The sequence below is a fragment of the Colletes gigas genome, unplaced genomic scaffold, assembly GCF_013123115.1.
Source record: "Colletes gigas isolate AHSC1104 unplaced genomic scaffold, ASM1312311v1 Colletes_gigas_Sc00042, whole genome shotgun sequence".
NCBI lineage: Eukaryota > Metazoa > Arthropoda > Insecta > Hymenoptera > Colletidae > Colletes > Colletes gigas.
Window position 1 is genome coordinate 282,691 of NW_025106671.1, and position 20,940 is coordinate 303,630.

The 20,940-nt window shown below is 33.6% G+C and overlaps 1 protein-coding gene across 12 annotated transcripts in view; it reads right to left on the reverse strand.

The window, feature by feature from the left end:
* LOC122402964 (polypyrimidine tract-binding protein 2) overlaps nucleotides 1-20,940 on the reverse strand; it is a 548,137-nt gene that overhangs the window by 18,796 nt on the left and 508,401 nt on the right. For all 12 annotated transcript variants that reach the window (XM_043406201.1, XM_043406200.1, XM_043406194.1 and 9 more), the window contains 2 exons: nucleotides 16,603-16,661; nucleotides 5,944-6,172 (listed from right to left, as the gene is read on the reverse strand). In XM_043406201.1, coding sequence (XP_043262136.1) covers nucleotides 5,944-6,172; nucleotides 16,603-16,661 — 288 coding nt within the window. The remainder of the gene's footprint in view (nucleotides 1-5,943; nucleotides 6,173-16,602; nucleotides 16,662-20,940) is intronic.

Consider the following 20,940-nt stretch of genomic DNA (forward strand, 5'->3'; position numbering starts at 1 on the left):
AAAAATTTTCCGAAATTCTGGATCCCCCAATAGAAGAAATTTGAGAAAATGGGGTAAAAATGAGAAATAAAAGGGGACGTATAGAACGGGGGGATGAATAACCACGAGAAAATCGAAACGTTCCGGGTCGCATCGATCGTCGCGGTATCACGTTTTCTCGTTGCGGTGCAATTAATTAATTTACCCGAGGAAATAATACCGTCTGACCGCACACAATTCGATTCCGCTCGAAAATGGAGCTGAAAACGAGCGGCAAATTGGGTGGGCAGGGAGACGCGGCCGGTTCTCGCTCAGACACGGAATAACAATTTATCATAACGTCCGAATGACAGAAACGAGTCGGTATTGCTATTAATATAATTAATTCTAATGGACTGAACGCTCGGAAATCGCGAAGCTAATTGATCGATCGATTTTCCGGTCGGGTTCATCGATCCGTGGCGTTGCTCCGCGACTCCGCGGAAAGCAAACGCGCGATACGTGACAGGGGGGAAATCGATGTAGAATGTAAACTGGGTGATTTGATCGATTTTAGAAAAAGTTCGAACGTCCGTGGAAAATTTTTAACGATGGTAATTTAATGAGTGTAATTATTACGCTGTCGCTCGGAAGGCTGGAGAATTTTGGGACGTTAAATTTAGGGGAAAAATCAACACTGATGTTCTGGTAGAATGACAGGGTGAAAATCGATATTTCAGATTTTTAAACAGTATCGATTAAATTACTGTACTATATGAATAATGAATAAGTAGCAAGGAAGATAGTTTTTTCATTTTGTATGTCATTATTGTACTGTGCATTTTTGCAATATATAATAAAGTTAAAAAAAAAGACTTCAAATTTTGCACTTTTCAAATTTAATTATAATTAATTAATAACAGATAATTTATAAAAAAAATGTATGAATAATATCTGCATAGAAGCATACGAATTAATCTACAATTTGTCATTTTTTTTTTCGTGAATAAAATTTACGTGGATAGTAAGCTCGACGAAATAGGGGTAAACATCCTCCCAAAAAGAATTTGAAAAAGATCGAAGGAAATATAGACGTATGTGGTTTAAAAAAATAATAAAATTAGTTTTCTACAGTTTATATTAATTGTTATAAAATTTGTTTGGATAGCAAAAATTAATTTTGATGAAATAAGGGTAGATATCCCTCCAAGAAGAATTTGTAAAAAGATCGAAGGAAAAATAGACATATGTGGCTTAAAAAAAAAAATAGAAATTAGTTTTCTATAGTTTGTATTCATTGTTGTAAAATTTGTCTGAACAGTAAAATTTATCTTGATGAAATAAGGGTTGATATCCCCCTTAGAAGAATTTGTAAAAAAGTCGAAGGAAAAATAGACCTATGTGGTTTAAAAAAATAATAGAAATTAGTTTTCTATAGTTTGTATTTATTATTATAAAATTTGACTGGACAGTAACATTTATCTTGATGAAGTAAGGGTAGATATACCCTCAAGAAGAATTTACAGAAAGATCGAAGTAAAAATAGACGTATGTGGTTTAAAAAAATAATAAAAATTAGTTTTCTACAGTTTGTATTAATTATTTTTGAATAAAATTTATCTTGATGAAATAAGGGTAAACTACCCCAAGAAGAATTTGTAGGAAAATTGAAGGCAAAAAAGACATACATGGTTTAAAAAAAAAATAGAAATTAGTTTTCTATAATTTGTATTCATTATTCTTGAATAAAATTTACCTTGATGAAATAAGGGTAAACATCCCCCCATGAAGAATTTACAGAAAAATCAAAACCAAAACAGACAAACGCGATTTAAAAAAAATAGAAATCAGTCTACTAAAATTTGTATCCATTTTGTTCGTGAATAAAATTTTCCCCAAACAGTGAGCTTGATGAAATAAGGGTAAACATCCCCCCATGAAGAATTTGTAGCAAAATTGAAGGCAAAATAGACATATATGGTTTAAAAAAAAAATAGAAATTAGTTTTCTATAATTTGTATTCATTATTCTTGAATAAAATTTGCCTTGATGAAATAGGGGTAAACATCCCCCCAAGAAGAATTTACAAAAAGATCGAAACCAAAACAGACAAACGCAATTAAAAAAAAGATAGAAATCAGTCTACTAAAATTTGTATTCATTATTCTTGAATAAAATTTACCTTGATGAAATAAGGGTAAACATCCCCCCAAGAAGAATTTACAGAAAAATCAAAACCAAAACAGACGAATGTGATTTAAAAAAAATAGAAATCAGTCTACTAAAATTTGTATCCATTTTGTTCGTGAATAAAATTTTCCCCAAACAGTGAGCTTGATGAAATAAGGGTAAACATCCCCCCATGAAGAATTTGTAGCAAAATTGAAGGCAAAATAGACATATATGGTTTAAAAAAAAAATAGAAATTAGTTTTCTATAATTTGTATTCATTATTCTTGAATAAAATTTACCTTGATGAAATAGGGGTAAACATCCCCCCAAGAAGAATTTACAGAAAAATCAAAACCAAAACAGACGAATGTGATTTAAAAAAAATAGAAATCAGTCTACTAAAATTTGTATCCATTTTGTTCGTGAATAAAATTTTCTCCAAACAGTGAGCTTCATGAAATAAGGGTAAACATCCCCCCATGAAGAATTTGTAGCAAAATTGAAGGCAAAATAGACATATATGGTTTAAAAAAAAAATAGAAATTAGTTTTCTATAATTTGTATTCATTATTCTTGAATAAAATTTGCCTTGATGAAATAGGGGTAAACATCCCCCCAAGAAGAATTTACAAAAAGATCGAAACCAAAACAGACAAACGCAATTAAAAAAAAGATAGAAATCAGTCTACTAAAATTTGTATTCATTATTCTTGAATAAAATTTACCTTGATGAAATAGGGGTAAACATCCCCCCAAGAAGAATTTACAGAAAAATCAAAACCAAAACAGACGAATGTGATTTAAAAAAAATAGAAATCAGTCTACTAAAATTTGTATCCATTTTGTTCGTGAATAAAATTTTCCCCAAACAGTGAGCTTGATGAAATAAGGGTAAACATCCCCCCATGAAGAATTTGTAGCAAAATTGAAGGCAAAATAGACATATATGGTTTAAAAAAAAAATAGAAATTAGTTTTCTATAATTTGTATTCATTATTCTTGAATAAAATTTACCTTGATGAAATAGGGGTAAACATCCCCCCAAGAAGAATTTACAGAAAAATCAAAACCAAAACAGACGAATGTGATTTAAAAAAAATAGAAATCAGTCTACTAAAATTTGTATCCATTTTGTTCGTGAATAAAATTTTCCCCAAACAGTGAGCTTGATGAAATAAGGGTAAACATCCCCCCATGAAGAATTTGTAGCAAAATTGAAGGCAAAATAGACATATATGGTTTAAAAAAAATAAAAATTAATTTTCTATAATTTGTATTCATTATTCTTGAGTAAAATAGGGGTAAACATCCCCCAAAGAAGAATTTACAGAAAAATAAAAAAATAGAAATCAGTCTATTATAATTTGTATCCATTTTGTTCGTGAATAAAATTTTCCTCTGACAGTGAGCTTGACGAAATAGGGGTAAACATCCCCCTAAGAAGAATTTACAGAAAAATCGAAACCAAAATAGACATACGCGATTTTAAAAAAAAATAGAACTTCAAATTACTAAAATTTGTATCCATTTTATTCTTAAATAAAATTTTCCCCCAGACATTGAGCTTGATAAAATAGGGTTGAACACACATCCCTCTCTCTCAAAGAATTCGCAGAAAGATCGTAGGAGAAATGGCGAACGAGTCTCGATTAAAAATAGACATAGGTTAAAAAAATACAGTTTCTCTTTCTTTTTCCTTCCATAGGGGGCGTAAAAAAGAGAAACGTTTTAAAAAGCAAACCGGGGTGCAGCCCCCGCGGGCACGTGCGAGCGGAATAATGGAATCACACAGGATAACAGTGGCCGGGTGAAAATCCGGGGAATTCAATTTTCATAATGAAAAAAACAGCCACGCTCCGACAATTTTCTGTTAAACTCGCGTGGTGGAGGGGGAGGGGGGAGGGGGGGGGGCGGGAGACTCTGGTTTACGAAACTTCTCGAAAATTTCATTTCATAGATACTTTGGCCAGGCTCGAGACAGTTGCTTCTTCATTATTGTACTCCCCGCTATTATTACCCGGGGGCCCCCGTAACCCGGGTGTTAATTAAATTTTATCTTAACGACGTTATCGTCTCTTAGCCATCCGATGAATAGGGGGGGAAGAAACGCCGGGGAGATGTCCAAAGTTCCGAATAGTTACGGCGTATAGTTAACCGTATCGTGGGGATCGACGAAGGGACGAGAGGGAATTTTTAAGATACCCGTGGAAGTTTAAATTATACGAGGGACACCCGTTGGAATCTCGCGCCGAGCGCCAAACAATGGATTTTTCGATGGAACTTTCAATTATCGTTAGAGATGGGGATCAAATTCAATATACAGGCGCGTATTTTAGTAAAGAATATGTAGAAACTCAAAAAATATTCAAAAAGTTGATCCTTGACCCCCGCAAAATGAGAAAACCCCCTTAAAAATAGTTCAATTTTCAAACAGCCATAACTCATACAATAGTGAATATATTTAAATGAAACTTTTTTCTGAAGCAGAGCTCATAGATATCTACAAAAAAGTATTAGACAAAATTTCCGTAGCGCGTCAAACAAATTTATCAAAAATGAAAAACCAATTCTCAATAGTTCCTAAAATCGATTGGGGGTAGTTCCCTTTTTCGGGGCAAAATAAAAATTTCAAATCGTTCTGAAAAAATTATTTACGCTTGCAGAAAGCAATTACAATCATGTTTTATGAATAGACATACCCCCGAAATCCTAACCATTTTCGAGGAAAAAATTCATTACTGAAAATATAATGTCTGACCATATAATGTCTGTTTCACTGAAAATTGAAAAATTTCAAATCATACTGGAAAAATTATTTTCGGTTACTGAGGTCAGTTTCAATCATTTTTGGTCAATACACATACCCCCAAAATTCCACGTACTATCGAGAAAAAAATTCTTTACCGAGGTCGTTAATAATTAGTGAAAAATATTTATCTATGAATTTTCAATAAAAAAAAATGAAATGTGGAACGTTTAAATATTTCAAAACGATCAGATAAAAGTTTCAAATTGAACTAAACAACGAAACACAATTATTTAGAAAAATTGTTTAAAAATTTAGGTTCGTCGACACGGATATGTTTAGTTTTTATAACGTTCGAAGAATTTTTTTGTGTTGTTGGTGATTCGATAATTAATTCGAAACGAAAATAATTCTCACGAATTTAAAAAAATCTATAAATATTGTATTTCAATTTTATTAACATTCATCGCGTTGGAATGTAACTTATCTGATTGGAAATTCCCCAGCTTCGAGTCAGTAATTAATTAGGTACGTAAAAGTCACTCCACGTATCGATTATTTTTTGCTAAGAATTTTGTTCAAATTCAAATATGAAATAGTCCATGAAAAATTAGAAAAAAAGAGGATGAGTCACAATTTTGATAAAATTTTTCCCCCCATATTAATTGAAAATATAATATTTAAATAAATTCTTATTAAAGACTGTCCCTTTTAAACAAAATTATTTTAGTCTGAAAAGTCATTTTGCAATTAATTAATATTATATATATATTTCTAATGCAAAGATTTTTGTTCAAATTCAAATATGATCTAGTCCATGGAAAATTAGAAAAGGGGGGTGAGTCACAATTTTGTTAAATTTTTAGAAATAATTAAATATTTAAAACAAATATGTCCTTTTAAACAATCTCATTTTAGTCCGAAGAGTAATTTTCCACTAATATTGCGCGGATGAAATTCTATTTAAATTCGAACAAATTTCGAATAACCCATAAACGGTTAGACACATCCAGGAGATCAATTCTCACGGGTTTTAGTCGGACCGGTGAAAATCCTTGGCTACTAACCAGGTATTCTAGCTCGTGGTTGCGATCCAGCACCCATCAGCAATTGTGGAAGAAGCTCACCGCCCAGAGCCAGCGACGCCGCGTCCAAATTTGCGTCACCGGTGGGGAGGGTGGGGTTGGTATAATCCCTCGATTTGTCGTTGTTGTATTTCACGTTCAAATTCTGCATCTTGCTGTAATCGATGCGCAACGTGCAACAGGAATTGTAAATGTTCTGGCCCTCCAGCGACTGCAACAGACAAAAACAAAAACCAAAATTCAAAATCTCAATTTTCTCCATTTTCTCATACACAAAAAAAAAAAATTGCATTTCAACGTAGCCTTAAATCTATCGTTAACAAAAGAATATTCACTCTAAGTCGCATCATTTTTTATTAGACGAGCAACTTATAAGGGGCGTTTTATTTTGTTTATCAAGATATCGACAATTTTAATAGTATTTTTCGAATTTAGATAGAAAAAATTTTAATGGTAGACTCTAAAGCCCAAAATAAGACGAAAATCAAGAATATTAATTTTTAAATTGAGGCCTCTTTAAGAAGTTATTAACGTTTGAAGTCAAAGTGTGTCAAAAATTTTAATAGAAAAACAAAATTATCCTGGATATTGAATTTACAAGAATATGTTTCAAATGAAAGCTGTGTATTTTTTTACATACAATATGATTCCAAAATAAAAAATATGGGTATATGATAAATATAGCCGAGTTGATGAAATAAATAATCGCTCAGGCACTCAAAATTTTGACAGAAGATTCTAGAGATCAAAATGAGACGAGAATCAAGAATAGTAATTTTTAAATTGAGGCTTCGTTAAGAAGTTATTAGCGTTTGAAGTTCCGCCTGTGAGACTGCAAGCTGCGCGCGCAGACAGTCTGCACACTTCAACTTCAAACGTTAATAACTTCTTAACGAAGCCTCAATCGAGAAATCGTTATTCTTGATTTTCGTCTTATTTTGGCCCCCAGAATCACCTACTAAAATTTTTTGGCCGAACATTCTAAATAAGTTGCTCGTCAAATTGGAGTAATTAATTAATAGCTCGTTCGATCATCCCGAAAAGCGTAGAAACAGTGACTGTTTAATCTCCCATTAATAACGACCTCTAATGTAATTGTAACGATGCAATCGAGGCGGAAAGACACGGTCTGATTATATATGCGCGTTCGAGTCGCGTCTAAGCAAACCTGGCAGCGTGCTTAACCTGCGTACGCATTGCTTGCATTGTTGCAACATGCACGCCTGTGTACGTATGGAGTACACGTGTGTTTGACCGTGTTCCTCCGCCGGCCATTTACACGGGCTAATGAATTTCATACATAATTACCTGCCTGTGCACAGGTATGGCTCGAGGCTACCTTCCCCGGGACACGGAACTTTTCCAAATTTTAGCATTCGGGGGGATTCGAGACACAATGAACGAAGCTTCAGATACTCCATAAGAATAATAGAGAGCATATATCGTCACTATTATGCACAAAAATAAATATTTTATTCTTCAAAATACTCGAAACGTGTAACTGTAATATTAGTGCCTTTCAGATATCCGGGTCTTCCCTATTGGAAATTAATTTTCACAAAATCGTAAACTGGACGATGCCGTGACATGATTCAGACATCTGTAAACTTGGTTTATGAGAATTTGTCATAGAAATAATAAGAAATGAACCAACAGGAAACGACCTTATGTCAACTGAAGTCTGGTATATTCTTTTACGACTCGAATAACGATGGCAAGACCAGTCATATTTCTCTGAGAGTATCCAGAGTAATGATCTATGGATCAAGAAGGTTATAGCTTCGATTGGATAGCACAGAACCTTAAGCTTCTTCAGACTACTTTCAAGTATATAACTCGATGTTTGAAAGTATTTATTTAAAGATATTTCTGTTCTTCGATCGCGATTTATCTTGAATGGGAACGGAAGGAACACGAAATGAAAATCCGTTACGGAACGTCATTTCTGCAGCTTTCATGTCACCCCGTAAACATGTTACAGAGTTCCTTTATCTGATTTCCAATTTAATTTCGCCGGACTGTTGGCCGAATTTTCCCTCGAAATATCCCGACAGCGACGTTTGTTTGTTAATCCCCCCCTCCCCACCGCCTGTTAATTTCAACGAAAGAATTCCCGTTCTAATTATGAACGGTCGCTTTACAGAAAGCGCGTACCGGTTAATTAATTGCTTACGCGGAAAAGTGGGGAACCGCCGGGACTGAAATAATTTTAAACTGATTACTCGGCCGGAAACGACATCGGGGGCTTGGAAAATTAAAAATCCGTTTGGGAACGCGAAGAGTCCCGTGCATATTTCGCGGGCCACGCAATATCCTCCTTTTTCATCAGCTGGTCAGAAAACTACGCGGCACGGGGCTCGCTGACGTACAAAGAATAAGTAATTTCGGTTAACAAAGTTCACCGGGATAACTGAAATTAAATTATTTTACTATCGTACGGCTAGTGAAATTTTTTTTTAGAGTAGCTTTAAGGGGGAAGGGGGAGCCTATCGTGTATGTGTGTGTGCGTGTGTGTGTGTGTAAATCATTTTCACGGAGGGGGCCCTCGACAACGTTCGATGAGCATGTTTCGAGGTAATCTAGTTTCTAGGATTTTTTGAGCAGAATTTACATGTTAAGTGTGTGTAAATCATTTTCACAAGGGGCTCTTGATAACGTTCGATGAACATGTTTCGAGGTAATCTAGTTTCTAGGATTTTTTGAGCAGACTTTACATGTCTAGTGTATGTAAATTGGAGTATTCTTTTGGAAGATTGATAGAGAATGTTATCGAGGGCCAAGATATTGAAAATATTGCAAAATCGACGAAATATATCGAATCATTTTCACGAGGGGCTCTTGAAAACGTTAGATGAACATGTTTCGAGGTAATCTAGTTTCTACGATTTTTTGAGCAGAATTTACATGTTAAGTGTGTGTAAATCATTTTCACGAAGGGGCTCTCGATAACGTTCGATGAACATGTTTCGAGGTAATCGTTTTTCTAGGATTTTTTGAGCAGAATTTAAATGTTAAGTGTGTGTAAATCATTTTCACGAGGGGCCCTTGATAACGTTCGATGAACATGTTTCAAGGTAATCTAGTTTCTAGGATTTTTTGAGCAGAATTTACATGTTAGGTGTGTGTAAATTGGAGTATTGTTTTGAAAGATTGATGGAGAATGTTATCGAGGGCCAATATATTGAAAATATTTCAAAATTTTCGAAATATATCGAATCATTTTTACGAGGGGCCCTTGATAATGTTAGATGAACATGTTTCGAGGTAACACTCTGTTTTCTAGGATTGTTACTATAATTTACATGTGATTTAGGGTATGTAAATTGTAGTATTATTAATTAATTATGTGTGTGTTGTAGTTGCAATCCTAGAAAACAGTATTATTTGGAATTTTTTTTTTTTTGACGAAAAATTTAGGCACTCGAATTTTTTTCTCGAAAGTGCATAGGATTTCAAGGGTATGTCTATTCACCAAAAATGATTGTAATTGACCCCTGCAATGGAAGGTAATTTTTTCAAAATGATTTGAAATTTTTTTTTTTCGCTGAAAAATTTAGCTACATTCGTGAATTTTTTTCTCGAAAATGAGGAGGATTTTGAGGGTGTGTGTAATGACAAAAAATGATTGTAATTGACCCCTGTAACTAAAAGTAATTTTTTTTAAATGATTTGAAAATTTTTAATTCTTCCAACTATTTCACACATACTTGAATTTTTTTCTCGAAACTGGCTAAGATATCGGGGGTATGACTATTGACCAAATATAATTGTAATTGACCACCGCAATTGAAAATAATTTTTTCAGATTGATTTGAAAATTTTTAATTTCGCCTAAAAATTTCTACAGGTTTTGAATTTTTTTCTCGAAACTGCGTAGGATTTCGAAGGTATATTTATTAATCAAAAATAATTGTAATTGAGTTCTTCAACTAAAAATAATTTTTTTAGAAGGATTTAAAAAAATTTTTTATTATCGAACAATTTAGGCACCTACCCCCTGTCGAATTTTCTTAGAAATCAGTTTTTCATTTTTAATAAATTTCTTTGACGCGCTACAGAAATAATGTTTAATACTTTTTTGTAGGTACCCATGAGCTCTACTTCAGCAAAAAGTTTCATTGAAATATATTCACTATTATAGGAGTTATGGCCATTTGAAAATTGGTCCATTTTTGTAGTGTTTTTCTTATTTTTCGGGGTCAAAGATCAACTTTTCGAATATTTTTGCAATTCCTACATATTCTTCACTAAAATACGCGTCGTTTGCATTTTGAAAAACTAAAATCGTCCGATCCGTTCAAAAGTTATGGCATTTTAAAGATTGGTATGAATTTTCAGTGAAACAACGTTTGCTTAGATATTACATTTTCGTTTAGGAATTTTTTTCTCGAAAATGTGCAGGATTTCGAGGTTATGTTTATTAACCAAATATGATTGTAATTAACCCTCGCAACGGAAAATAATTTTTCCAGAACAATTTGAAATATTTTTTTTTCGCCGAAAAATTTCATATCTTCACGAATTTTTTTCTCGAAACTGCGTAAGAATTGGAGGGTATGTCTATTCACCAAAAATGATTGTAATTGACTCCTGTAATCGAAGGTAATTTTTTCAAAACAATTTGAAATTTTTTATTTACACCAAAAAATTTAGGCATGTATTCGAATTTTTTTCTCCAAAATGGTTAGGATTTGGGGGGTATATCTATCCACCAAAAATTTGTGTAATTACCCCTTCTAGTTAAAAATAATTTTTTCAAAATGATTTGAAACGTTTCAATATTCTGGGAAACATATCAATGTATGGTCAGACATATTTTCAGTAATGAATTTTTTTCTCGAAAACGCATAGGATTTTGGGGATATGTCCATTGACCAAGAATTATTGTAATTAATCCCTGCAGTCGGCCATAATTTTTTCAGAACGATTTGATACGTTTCAATTTTCAGGGAAACACATCGATGTATGGTCAGACATATTTTCAGTAATGAATTTTTTTCTCGAAAATGCGAAGGAATTCGGGGATATCTATATCCACCAAAAATGATTGTAATTAACCCTCCTAGCCAAAAATAATTTTTTCAAAAACGATTTAAAATTTTCTAATTTCTACACCTACCCTCTGTCAATTTTTCTTCAATATTCGTTTTCCATTGTTAAAGAACACAAACATGGGCAATATTACAATACAATTCATTAATAAAAAATGAAATATATAAAATTCATACGCTCTATTTATCAATTTTTTAGTATCAACCTGACATTTGAATACATGTGACTTGTTTGCTTATGTGAAATATAATCCATAATATTATAAATTATACGGTTAAATGAGCCGTTCATTTTGAAAGTGGCGTAAGTTCATCTTCCAAAAAAATCGAATTACCTTAATAGTTACATTTTTTCATGATCTTTTTATTCCGAATCAATTTGTTCCAAATATATTTAAAATCATTAAGATATTTCGATATGAATATAAATGGACTTATGCCACTTTCAAAACAATTTATTCAATAACCGGATGCCAGATAATCAGAACTCTACAGTATCACAAAAAAAATTCCAAATTTTCTAAACACACACAGTCAAATTGTAATTTTCTTCGTTAAACAAACATAGTCACACGATGGGTAAATATTATAGAAATGAATTAATGCAAGACAGTTACGAATGCAACGTGTACGCGGCAGTAAAATTCGGCGCATCGAGACAGCCGTTCCCGAAGCGGTGATTTCCGGCGTCCGAGAAATTTTCGCGAATTCTCGCGATCTTCCGGCCAGGCGTGCACACGCCGGCTAATAAAACGCGGCGCGGATTCGAATTTTCCAGCTGTAATCGAGTTCGCCGGCAACGCAGAGAACTCGTTCGTCCGCACTCGAACGACCAAAGAAATTCGATTACCGCGGGAGAGTTTTCCATCGTTCCTGCATCGATTGTTTACCACGCATCCGCCACCCACCCGTTCTCCGCCCCCCTTCGACCGAGGGAAAATCCGTTTTTCCTTCCCCCACCCCCCTCTCACCCCCTGGAAACGGCTCATCCGCAGAAAAAAACCTTTGTCGGTTCGTTTCTGACGGTCGCCTCGCGAATGCAATTTTGCAATTTAACCTGAAGTCAGAGGAACACGGTCTGTAAAGCGAACCGACCGTTTTTTGCCAAACTGATTAACGAAAAAAAAAAAAACAAACACGAAAACTTCATCTTCGTCCCCCAACTGCGAATTCTGTCGAGAATTTTTCGAAACGCGTACGCGAGAAAATTGTCAACTCTTGTGTTGACCTTCCAAGAATATTAAATTGCAAAGAGTGAACTTGGAATTTTTTTATTTTTTAAAAATTTGAATTCAAAGTTTTTGGGTGTTTAAAATTGATGAATTGATGGAATAATAGGGGACCAATTCATCGAGTAGGATATCGAGGGTACGTCCATTGACCAAAAATGATTGCAATTGACCCATGCAACTGAAAACAATTTTTTTCGAACGATCTGAAATTCTTTCTTTTCACCCAAAATTTTCAGCACCTAATCGAATTTTTTTCTCGAAACTGCGTAGGATTTCGAAGGTATATTTATTAATCAAAAATAATTGTAATTGAGTTCTTCAACTAAAAATAATTTTTTTAGAAGGATTTAAACAAATTTTTTATTATCGAACAATTTAGGCACCCTACCCCCTGTCGAATTTTCTTAGAAATCAGTTTTTCATTTTTAGTAATTTTGTTTGACGCGCTGCGGAAATATTGTTTAATACTTTTTTGTAGGTACCCATGAGCTCTACTTCAGAAAAAAGTTTCATTGTAATATATTCATTATTATATGAGTTATGGTCATTTGAAAATTGGTCCATATTTATAGTGAATGCAATTTTGCAATTTAACTTGAAGTCAGAGGAACACGGTCTGTAAAACGAACCGACCGTTTTTTGCCAAACTGATTAACGAAAAAAAAACAAACACGAAAGCTTCATCTTCGTCCCCCAACTGCGAATTCTGTCGAGAATTTTTCGAAACGCGTACGCGAGAAAATTGTCAACTCTTGACCTTCCAAGAATATTAACACATTACCGACCGATAGCGTATTAATCAACTGTTTTACCGACCGACGCTTACCGACCGATAGCCGATTAATCAACCGCTACCGGTCGGTAAAGTGTTAAATTGCAAAGAGTAAACTTGGAATTTTTTTATTTTTTTTTAAATTTGAATTCAAAGTTTTGGGTGTTTAAAATTGATGAATTGATGGAATAGTAGGGGACCAATTCATCGAGTGAACTTAGTGCTTAGAGCGCCGGAGGGTTGATTAAATTTACTTTCTTCCGCAAATACGGTGGTCTCGGTAAAACGCGAAATTATACGAAATAACATTTTTCTTCGATTGACAGTCGAAACTCGGTAAACTTTGATCGATTCCGTTCGCTGATTGAACAGCGACTTATATCTGAGAGGATTTTCGTAAAAAAAAGCGGAAATCCTGCGGCAGAAGGTGTGAAAATGTGAAATGTAACATCAGACTTTCGAGATGTAAGAATAATCAAATTCCTGTTCGAATATTCTGTAAAATTACAGAATTAAATTATTTTATATTTATTTTTTGAAATTATTAAATTTTTTAGTGATTGTAAAGTGTTTGAGAAATAATTGAATTTTCTATAGCAATGCTTGAAATAGAGATGTGTATTTCCCAGTTAAAAGTTTTATTATCCTGTTTAAATTCGTTGGAGGATTTCTAACGTTGAACGTTTCTTCTTGGATAAATAAAAAAAAGAGGATTCGATTCCGCGTATGAAGCTTTGTTTTCGAAACAAAGGATCGTTGTGTTTACATTGAGAACCACTCAGACGTCACCATCCAGCTCGCGCATATTCATGAGCCATTCAAAATCAATTTTCTGAAAGACAATGCATCGTTCGCGATTCCGTTCTGCGAGTTTAGCTCACTTTTTAACAAATTATACACTTCTATACACAATTGTGCAATGATAAACAACGTATCTTTCGTTTACGTGTTCTATTGTTTCATATAAGAAGTATACACAATTTTTTTTTATGTAAAAATGTTGATAATTGTTGAAGATAGTGAAAATATTTTTGTCAGCATGAAACTGAAAGAGTTAGGCGTAAAAATGTTGAAAAAAATTGAAAAGTAAAAATTTGTTTCGCTTAAAAATGTTGAAAATTGTTGAAGATACTTGAAATATTTTTGTCAGCATGAAACTGACAAAATTTACGCGAAAAAATGTTGAAAAAAATTAAAAAGTACACATTTTTTTCGCGTAAAAATGTTGAAAATTGTTGAAGATACTTGTAATAGTCGGCATGAAGCTGAAAAACCACTACTTCACTTCATTTAAGCAATACACACAATTTTTTTCACGTAGAAATGTTGAAAATTGTTGAAAATATTCGATAAAATCAACATAAAACTGAAAAATGAAACTACGTCACTTCATTTAAGAAGTACACACAATTTTTTTTACGTAAAAATGTTGATAATTCTTGAAGATACTCGAAATATTTTTGTTAACATGAAACTGGCAAAAATTACGCGTCAAAATGTTGAAACAAATTAAAAAGTAAACATTTTTTCGCGTCAAAATGTTGAAAATTGTTGAAGATATTCAAAATAACCAGCATGAAACTGAAAAAACACAACGTCACTTCATTTAAGACGTACACACAATTTTTTTTCACGTAAAAATGTTGAAAATGATTGAAAATTGTTGAAGATACACGAAATATTTTTATCAACATGAAAAACTAAAAAATGAAACTACGTCACTTCATTTAAAAAGTACTTAGAATTTTCTTTTGCCTAAAAATGTTGAAAATTGTTGAAAATTGTTGACAACACTCGAAATATTTTTGTTAAAAAACTGAAAAAAATTACCTCACTTCATTTAAAGAACACATACAATTTTTTTCGCCTAAAAATGTTGAAAATTGTTGAAGACACTCGAAATACTTTTATCAACATAAAAAACTAAAAAAAGAAACTACCTCGCTTCATTTAAAATTTATCCAAGACACTCCAAAAATATTTTTGTGAGTTTTCAAAAAATAAAATAAAATAAAAATTAGAAGTAAACATTGCCAAGTTTCTAAATAATCGAATTTATAATAAATCTCTTGTAACATAGTTTGCAGAATCAGTTAAATCGATCGTCCAAGTATTGCTCGACGGTATTTATCGGGCATATTTTGTTCGTTTATTTTTCCCGCGCCTCGCATAACTCGTCCGCAACACTAATTACAGACATATCTTCCTCTATCGAGCGTCTGATTTACACAATTCCTATCGCGTCGATTTCACTCTTCGTTGATCAACACACGCGTTTGTACTTTTCACCGTGCTCCATTTCAGCGAAAAGGTATTTTTGCAAACAGAACAAAGGACAGTTTAAAACTGAGAAAATATTTGCAAATAAATACAAACGAACCAACGAGTTTCAGTTCGAATTTGTTCAAAAGCAGAGGCTGCAAATTTTCTTTGCTTACTTTTATTCCATTTTTTTGTTTTTCGATGCTTTCAATTCATTACAAACAGAATAAAAATTTAGGCATCTATTCGAATTTTTTTCTCAAAAATGGTTAAGATTTCGGGGGTATAGCTATCCACTAAAAATGATTGTAATTGACCGTTCTAGCTAAAAATAATTTTTTTCAGAATGATTTGAAATTTTTCAATTTTCAGGGAAATATATCAATGTATGGTCAGACATTATATTTTTAGTAATGAATTTTTTTCTCGAAAACGCATAGGATTTTGGGGGTATGTCTGTTGACCAAGAATTATTGTAATTAATCCATGCAGTCGACCATAATTTTTTCAGAACGATTTGAAACGTTTCAGTTTTCAGGGAAACATATCAATGTATAGTCAGACATATTTTCAGTAATGAATTTTTTTCTCGAAAATGCGTAGGAATTCGGGGATACGTCTATCCACCAAAAATGATTGTAATTAACCCTCCTAGCCAGAAATAATTTTTTCAAAACGATTTAAAATTTTCTAATTTTTACACCTACCCTCTGTCAATTTTTCTTCAAAATTTTTTTTTCCATTGTTAATGAACACAACCACGGGCAATATTACAATACAATTCGTTAATAAAAATTGAAATATATATAAAATTCCTACGCTCTATTTATCAATTATTTAGTATCCAACCTGACATTTCTCTGCATTTGACTTGTTTGCTAGTGTAAAATATAATCCATAATATTATGAATTGTACAGGTAAATATTCCATTTATTCGATAGCCAGATTGTTTGGAGGGGCAGTTTCAATTAGAAGACTCGGGAAATAAAAGTGCATTTATTAATTACTAAATATAATAATTTTAGAGAGAGATGTCGTCTGAATAGTGCATCAGGGACATTCGTAAAAAGGGACAGTTTAGGGCTTGCACGCGGGGTGAATGTACCGGGTAGCGATGAAAATTTGCATTATTTCCGGGCGCAGCATCTGGGAGTTCTTAATTTATGGGTGTTTCTGAAAATATTCCGGGGGAAAATTTCGATCCATCCCCGGGGGGGGGACTGCGGATAAACTCCGCGAGGAGAATTCCACGTAGGAAAAATTAATAGTGTCGTAGTTGGGGGAACAGAATCCTGGGGACCAAAAGTCCAAGTTGATACTTACGAGTTTTGCAGTTTGCGCTGACAGCATGTCCGCGTACTGTATTAATGCCTGGAAAGTACCTGAAACGAGACGAACAAAATGTTAATATCGAAATTAATCTTGTATACTAAATTGTACGGAATGAGTCTCGTAATATGACGATTTCAAATAACTAAATTATACAAAACAGTTGTATACGAAATCAGATGAACATTTCAAGGTCAATAGATTGGTACTTGCAATTGGTTTTATTTTTTTTATCAAGATATCGACACTTTTAATAGTTTTTTCGAATTTAGATGGAAAAAATTTTAATGGGAGATTCTGGAGGCCAAAATAAGTCGAAAATCAAGAATAGTAATTTTTAAATTGAGGCTTCGTTAAGAAGTTATTAACGTTTGAAGTTGAAGTGTGCAGACTGTCTGCGCGCGCAGCTGTTCGCAGCTTGCAGTCTCACAGGCGGAACTTTAAACGCTAATAACTTTGCAACGAAGCCTCAATTTAAAAATTACTATTCTTGATTTTCGTCTTATTTTGATCTCTAGAATCTTCTATTAAAATTTGGAGTACCTCAGCGATTATTTATTTTATCAACTTGGCTATATTTATCATATACCTATATTTTTTATTTTGAAATTATATTGTACGTAAAAAAATAGATAGCTTTTATCTGAAACATTTTTTTGTAAATTCAATATCCAGGATAATTTTGTTTTTTTTTAATAAAATAGACTTAATTAGACCGTTAAAGGGTTGACGTTAGGAAACAGAAAAGACAACAAACGATGGTTTTATCGGTGTTGCAACAACCGATGGGAAGAAAACGTCGAACGGAACAAAAGCGAGAATTCTCAAAGAACAAACGTACAAATAGCGGTTAATTGGCGAAATCACGGAGGCACGGATTTTAAATTAAACCGAAGGCGTGCTCTCAGTGTCCAATTAAGGTTTCATTCGGTCAAGTGGCTGCTCGCCCGTTCGATCTTCATATTTTTTTCCCCCCTCTCCCGTCCCTTTTCCACCCCTGTTCCGCCACTCGTTGATTCGATTTCGAGTAATCACGGCTTCTATTTTCGATGTCAGGGCTTCCTGCGGTTTGTATCAAACTTCGATCCACGCCCGTTGTTCCGTTTCGAAACGTCCACATTATTATTTTTATTCAAATTGTCTTTCAAGATTTGTTTTGTTCAAAATATTTTTTTAATTCTTCAAAAGAATTTTATTTAATTCTGGACTATTTTTGCGTTATAGTGTAATTTATTTTTAGTAGCAAAAACATTGTATTAAAATATAAATTATCTAAATATTCTTGGGCAAGTACAAAATTGGGTATTAATACAAAAATAAAATTTATACTACGAATAAACTCTAAATAATTATTTTTACCCAAAATATCTTTCTTAAGGTTTCTAGAATATTCAAAATATTTTTAATTCCTTAAAAGAATTGAATCCAACTCGGAACAATTTTTGTATGAAAATATAGAGTATCTCGTTATCCAAGGAAAAGATTGATACTGTAAAGTAACAACCGGCGAATGACAGACTGTTTTACGAATGTAATTGCGTCCGTGCACGAGAAAAGAACAGCGAGCAGAACAGAACGTTAAAGATTCGATCCGCCCAAGGCGTTTCCCCCCCCCGCGTTCGTCAAAGAAAACCGAGGCAAGAATTTCAATTCGAGGAGGCCGGAGCCACTTCCGTTCCTCGCGGCCGTACGCCCCGGTGTGTTTCAAATTAAAAACACACACTCAGTGGCGCCCCCTTTCTCGTTCTGTTTTTTCCCCCCGTTCCGCGGGGGCCCCGCGGGCGCTCCTGGAATCGTATTTTTCATTTCGTTTCGCTCGAAACGATTCGACTTCCCGGCGTTCGAAGAACCTAGCCCTTTTAACCCTTTGACCCTTGAATTTAATATAAATTACCCGAAATATCGCGAAAATGTTGGCGGTCGAAAGAATCGCCCAGGGACGAAGAGTCGTGTAATTCGAAGCGTTCTTCGACCAAAAAAAAAAAATAAATAAATATAAAAAAAAATTCGACGAACGGTGCTCGTTGGAACGAAAGTTAATAAAAATCGTCGACGATCGGGCCGACTGAATTTCATTTCGGGAATATTTATAACGCTAATGTTGGATTTCCGTGCGCGTAAAAACACTGGTCCACATTTTCCCCACCCCTCATCTTTCGATATAATGCGACAACGAGATATGAAGTTTTTCGCCGGCGGCGGCGTTATTCAATTTCCATCGTTATTTGATCGCCACGCGAATCGTAACGGTAATAAAAATTCCCCGCGGAGGGGAGTGTCCGACGACGCAACATATTACCGTGAAAACGAGCTCCCTTTATTTCCATTTAATTTCGGCTTCATTTAATTTCCGTCCGGGTCGTGAGGTTTCGAAAATCAAACAACAGTCGCCTCCGGGGGCTACGAATATTAAAAAAAATTTTTTTTTGGTACTTGAGACTCGTAACATGACGAAATAATTCATAAATTACTGTGCAAAACAAGGTTGTTGATTTTTCGAGCATAACTAATTTTTGTTACACGAATTAACAAGTGCCTGGAAGATCAGAGTAAAAATTTCGAGCATTTGTTATTAAAAAACCTTCCAAAAGAAAGTAAGGTTGTCATTTTAAATCTCATGATCGAGGGTACCATTTTTGCCATTATCGATTGCAGTACATTCTTGCCATTTTTCCTCATCATAATAGTGTCTGGAACTGTGTCTAGTGTTACTCTTATAGCTTGTTTCTATTCTTAAGAAATAGTTTTCAATTTAAATCGCATGGACAAGGGTGCCATTTTTGCCATTATCGATTGCAATGAATTCCCGCCATTTTTCCTCATCACAATAGAGTCCCAAACCCATCCAGTATTACTCTTATACTTTGTTTCCATTATAACAAAATAATTTTCCAATTACATCTCATGATTAAGGGTACCATTTTTGACATTATCAATTGCAATAAATTCTCGCCATTTTTCCTCATCACAATATAGTCTCAAACCCATCTAGTATCACTCTTATAGCTTGTTTCTATTCTTATGAAATAATTTTCAATTTAAATCGTATGGACAAGGGTGCCATTTTGTCCATCATCGAGTGCAATAAATTCTTGCCATTTTTCCGCATCACAACAGAGTCTGGAACTGTGTCTAGTATTAGTCTTATAGCTTGTTTCTACTTTTATGTAATAATTTTCAATTTAAATCGTATAGTCAAGGGTACCATTTTGTCCATTATCGATTGCAATGAATTCCCGCCATTTTTCCTCATCACAATAGAGTCCCAAACCCATCCAGTATTACTCTTATACTTTGTTTCCATTATAACAAAATAATTTTCCAATTACATCTCATGATTAAGGGTACCATTTTTGACATTATCGATTGCAATAAATTCTCGCCATTTTTCCTCATCACAATATAGTCTCAAACCCATCTAGTATCACTCTTATAGCTTGTTTCTATTCTTATGAAATAATTTTCAATTTAAATCGTATGGACAAGGGTGCCATTTTGTCCATCATCGATTGCAATAAATTCTTGCCATTTTTCCTCATCACAACAGAGTCTGGAACTGTGTCTAGTATTAGTCTTATAGCTTGTTTCTACTTTTATGTAATAATTTTCAATTTAAATCGTATAGTCAAGGGTACCATTTTGTCCATTATCGATTGCAATGAATTCCCGCCATTTTTCCTCATCACAATAGAGTGCCAAACCCATCCAGTATTACTCTTATACTTTGTTTCCATTATTACAAAATAATTTTCCAATTAAATCTCATGATTAAGGGTACCATTTTTGACATTATCAATTGCAATAAATTCTCGCCATTTTTCCTCATTACAATATAGTCTCAAACCCATCTAGTATCACTCTTATAGCTTGTTTCTATTCTTATGAAATAATTTTCAATTTAAATCGTATGGACAAGGGTGCCATTTTGTCCATCATCGATTGCAATAAATTCTTGCCATTTTTCCTCATCACAACAGAGTCTGGAACTGTGTCTAGTATTAGTCTTATAGCTTGTTTCTACTTTTATGTAATAATTTTCAATTTAAATCGTATAGTCAAGGGTACCATTTTGTCCATTATCGATTGCAATGAATTCCCGCCATTTTTCCTCATCACAATAGAGTCCCAAACCCATCCAGTATTACTCTTATACTTTGTTTCCATTATTACAAAATAATTTTCCAATTAAATCTCATGATTAAGGGTACCATTTTTGACATTATCGATTGCAATAAATTCTCGCCATTTTTCCTCATCACAATATAGTCCCAAACCCATCTAGTATCACTCTTATAGCTTGTTTCTATTCTTATGAAATAATTTTCAATTTAA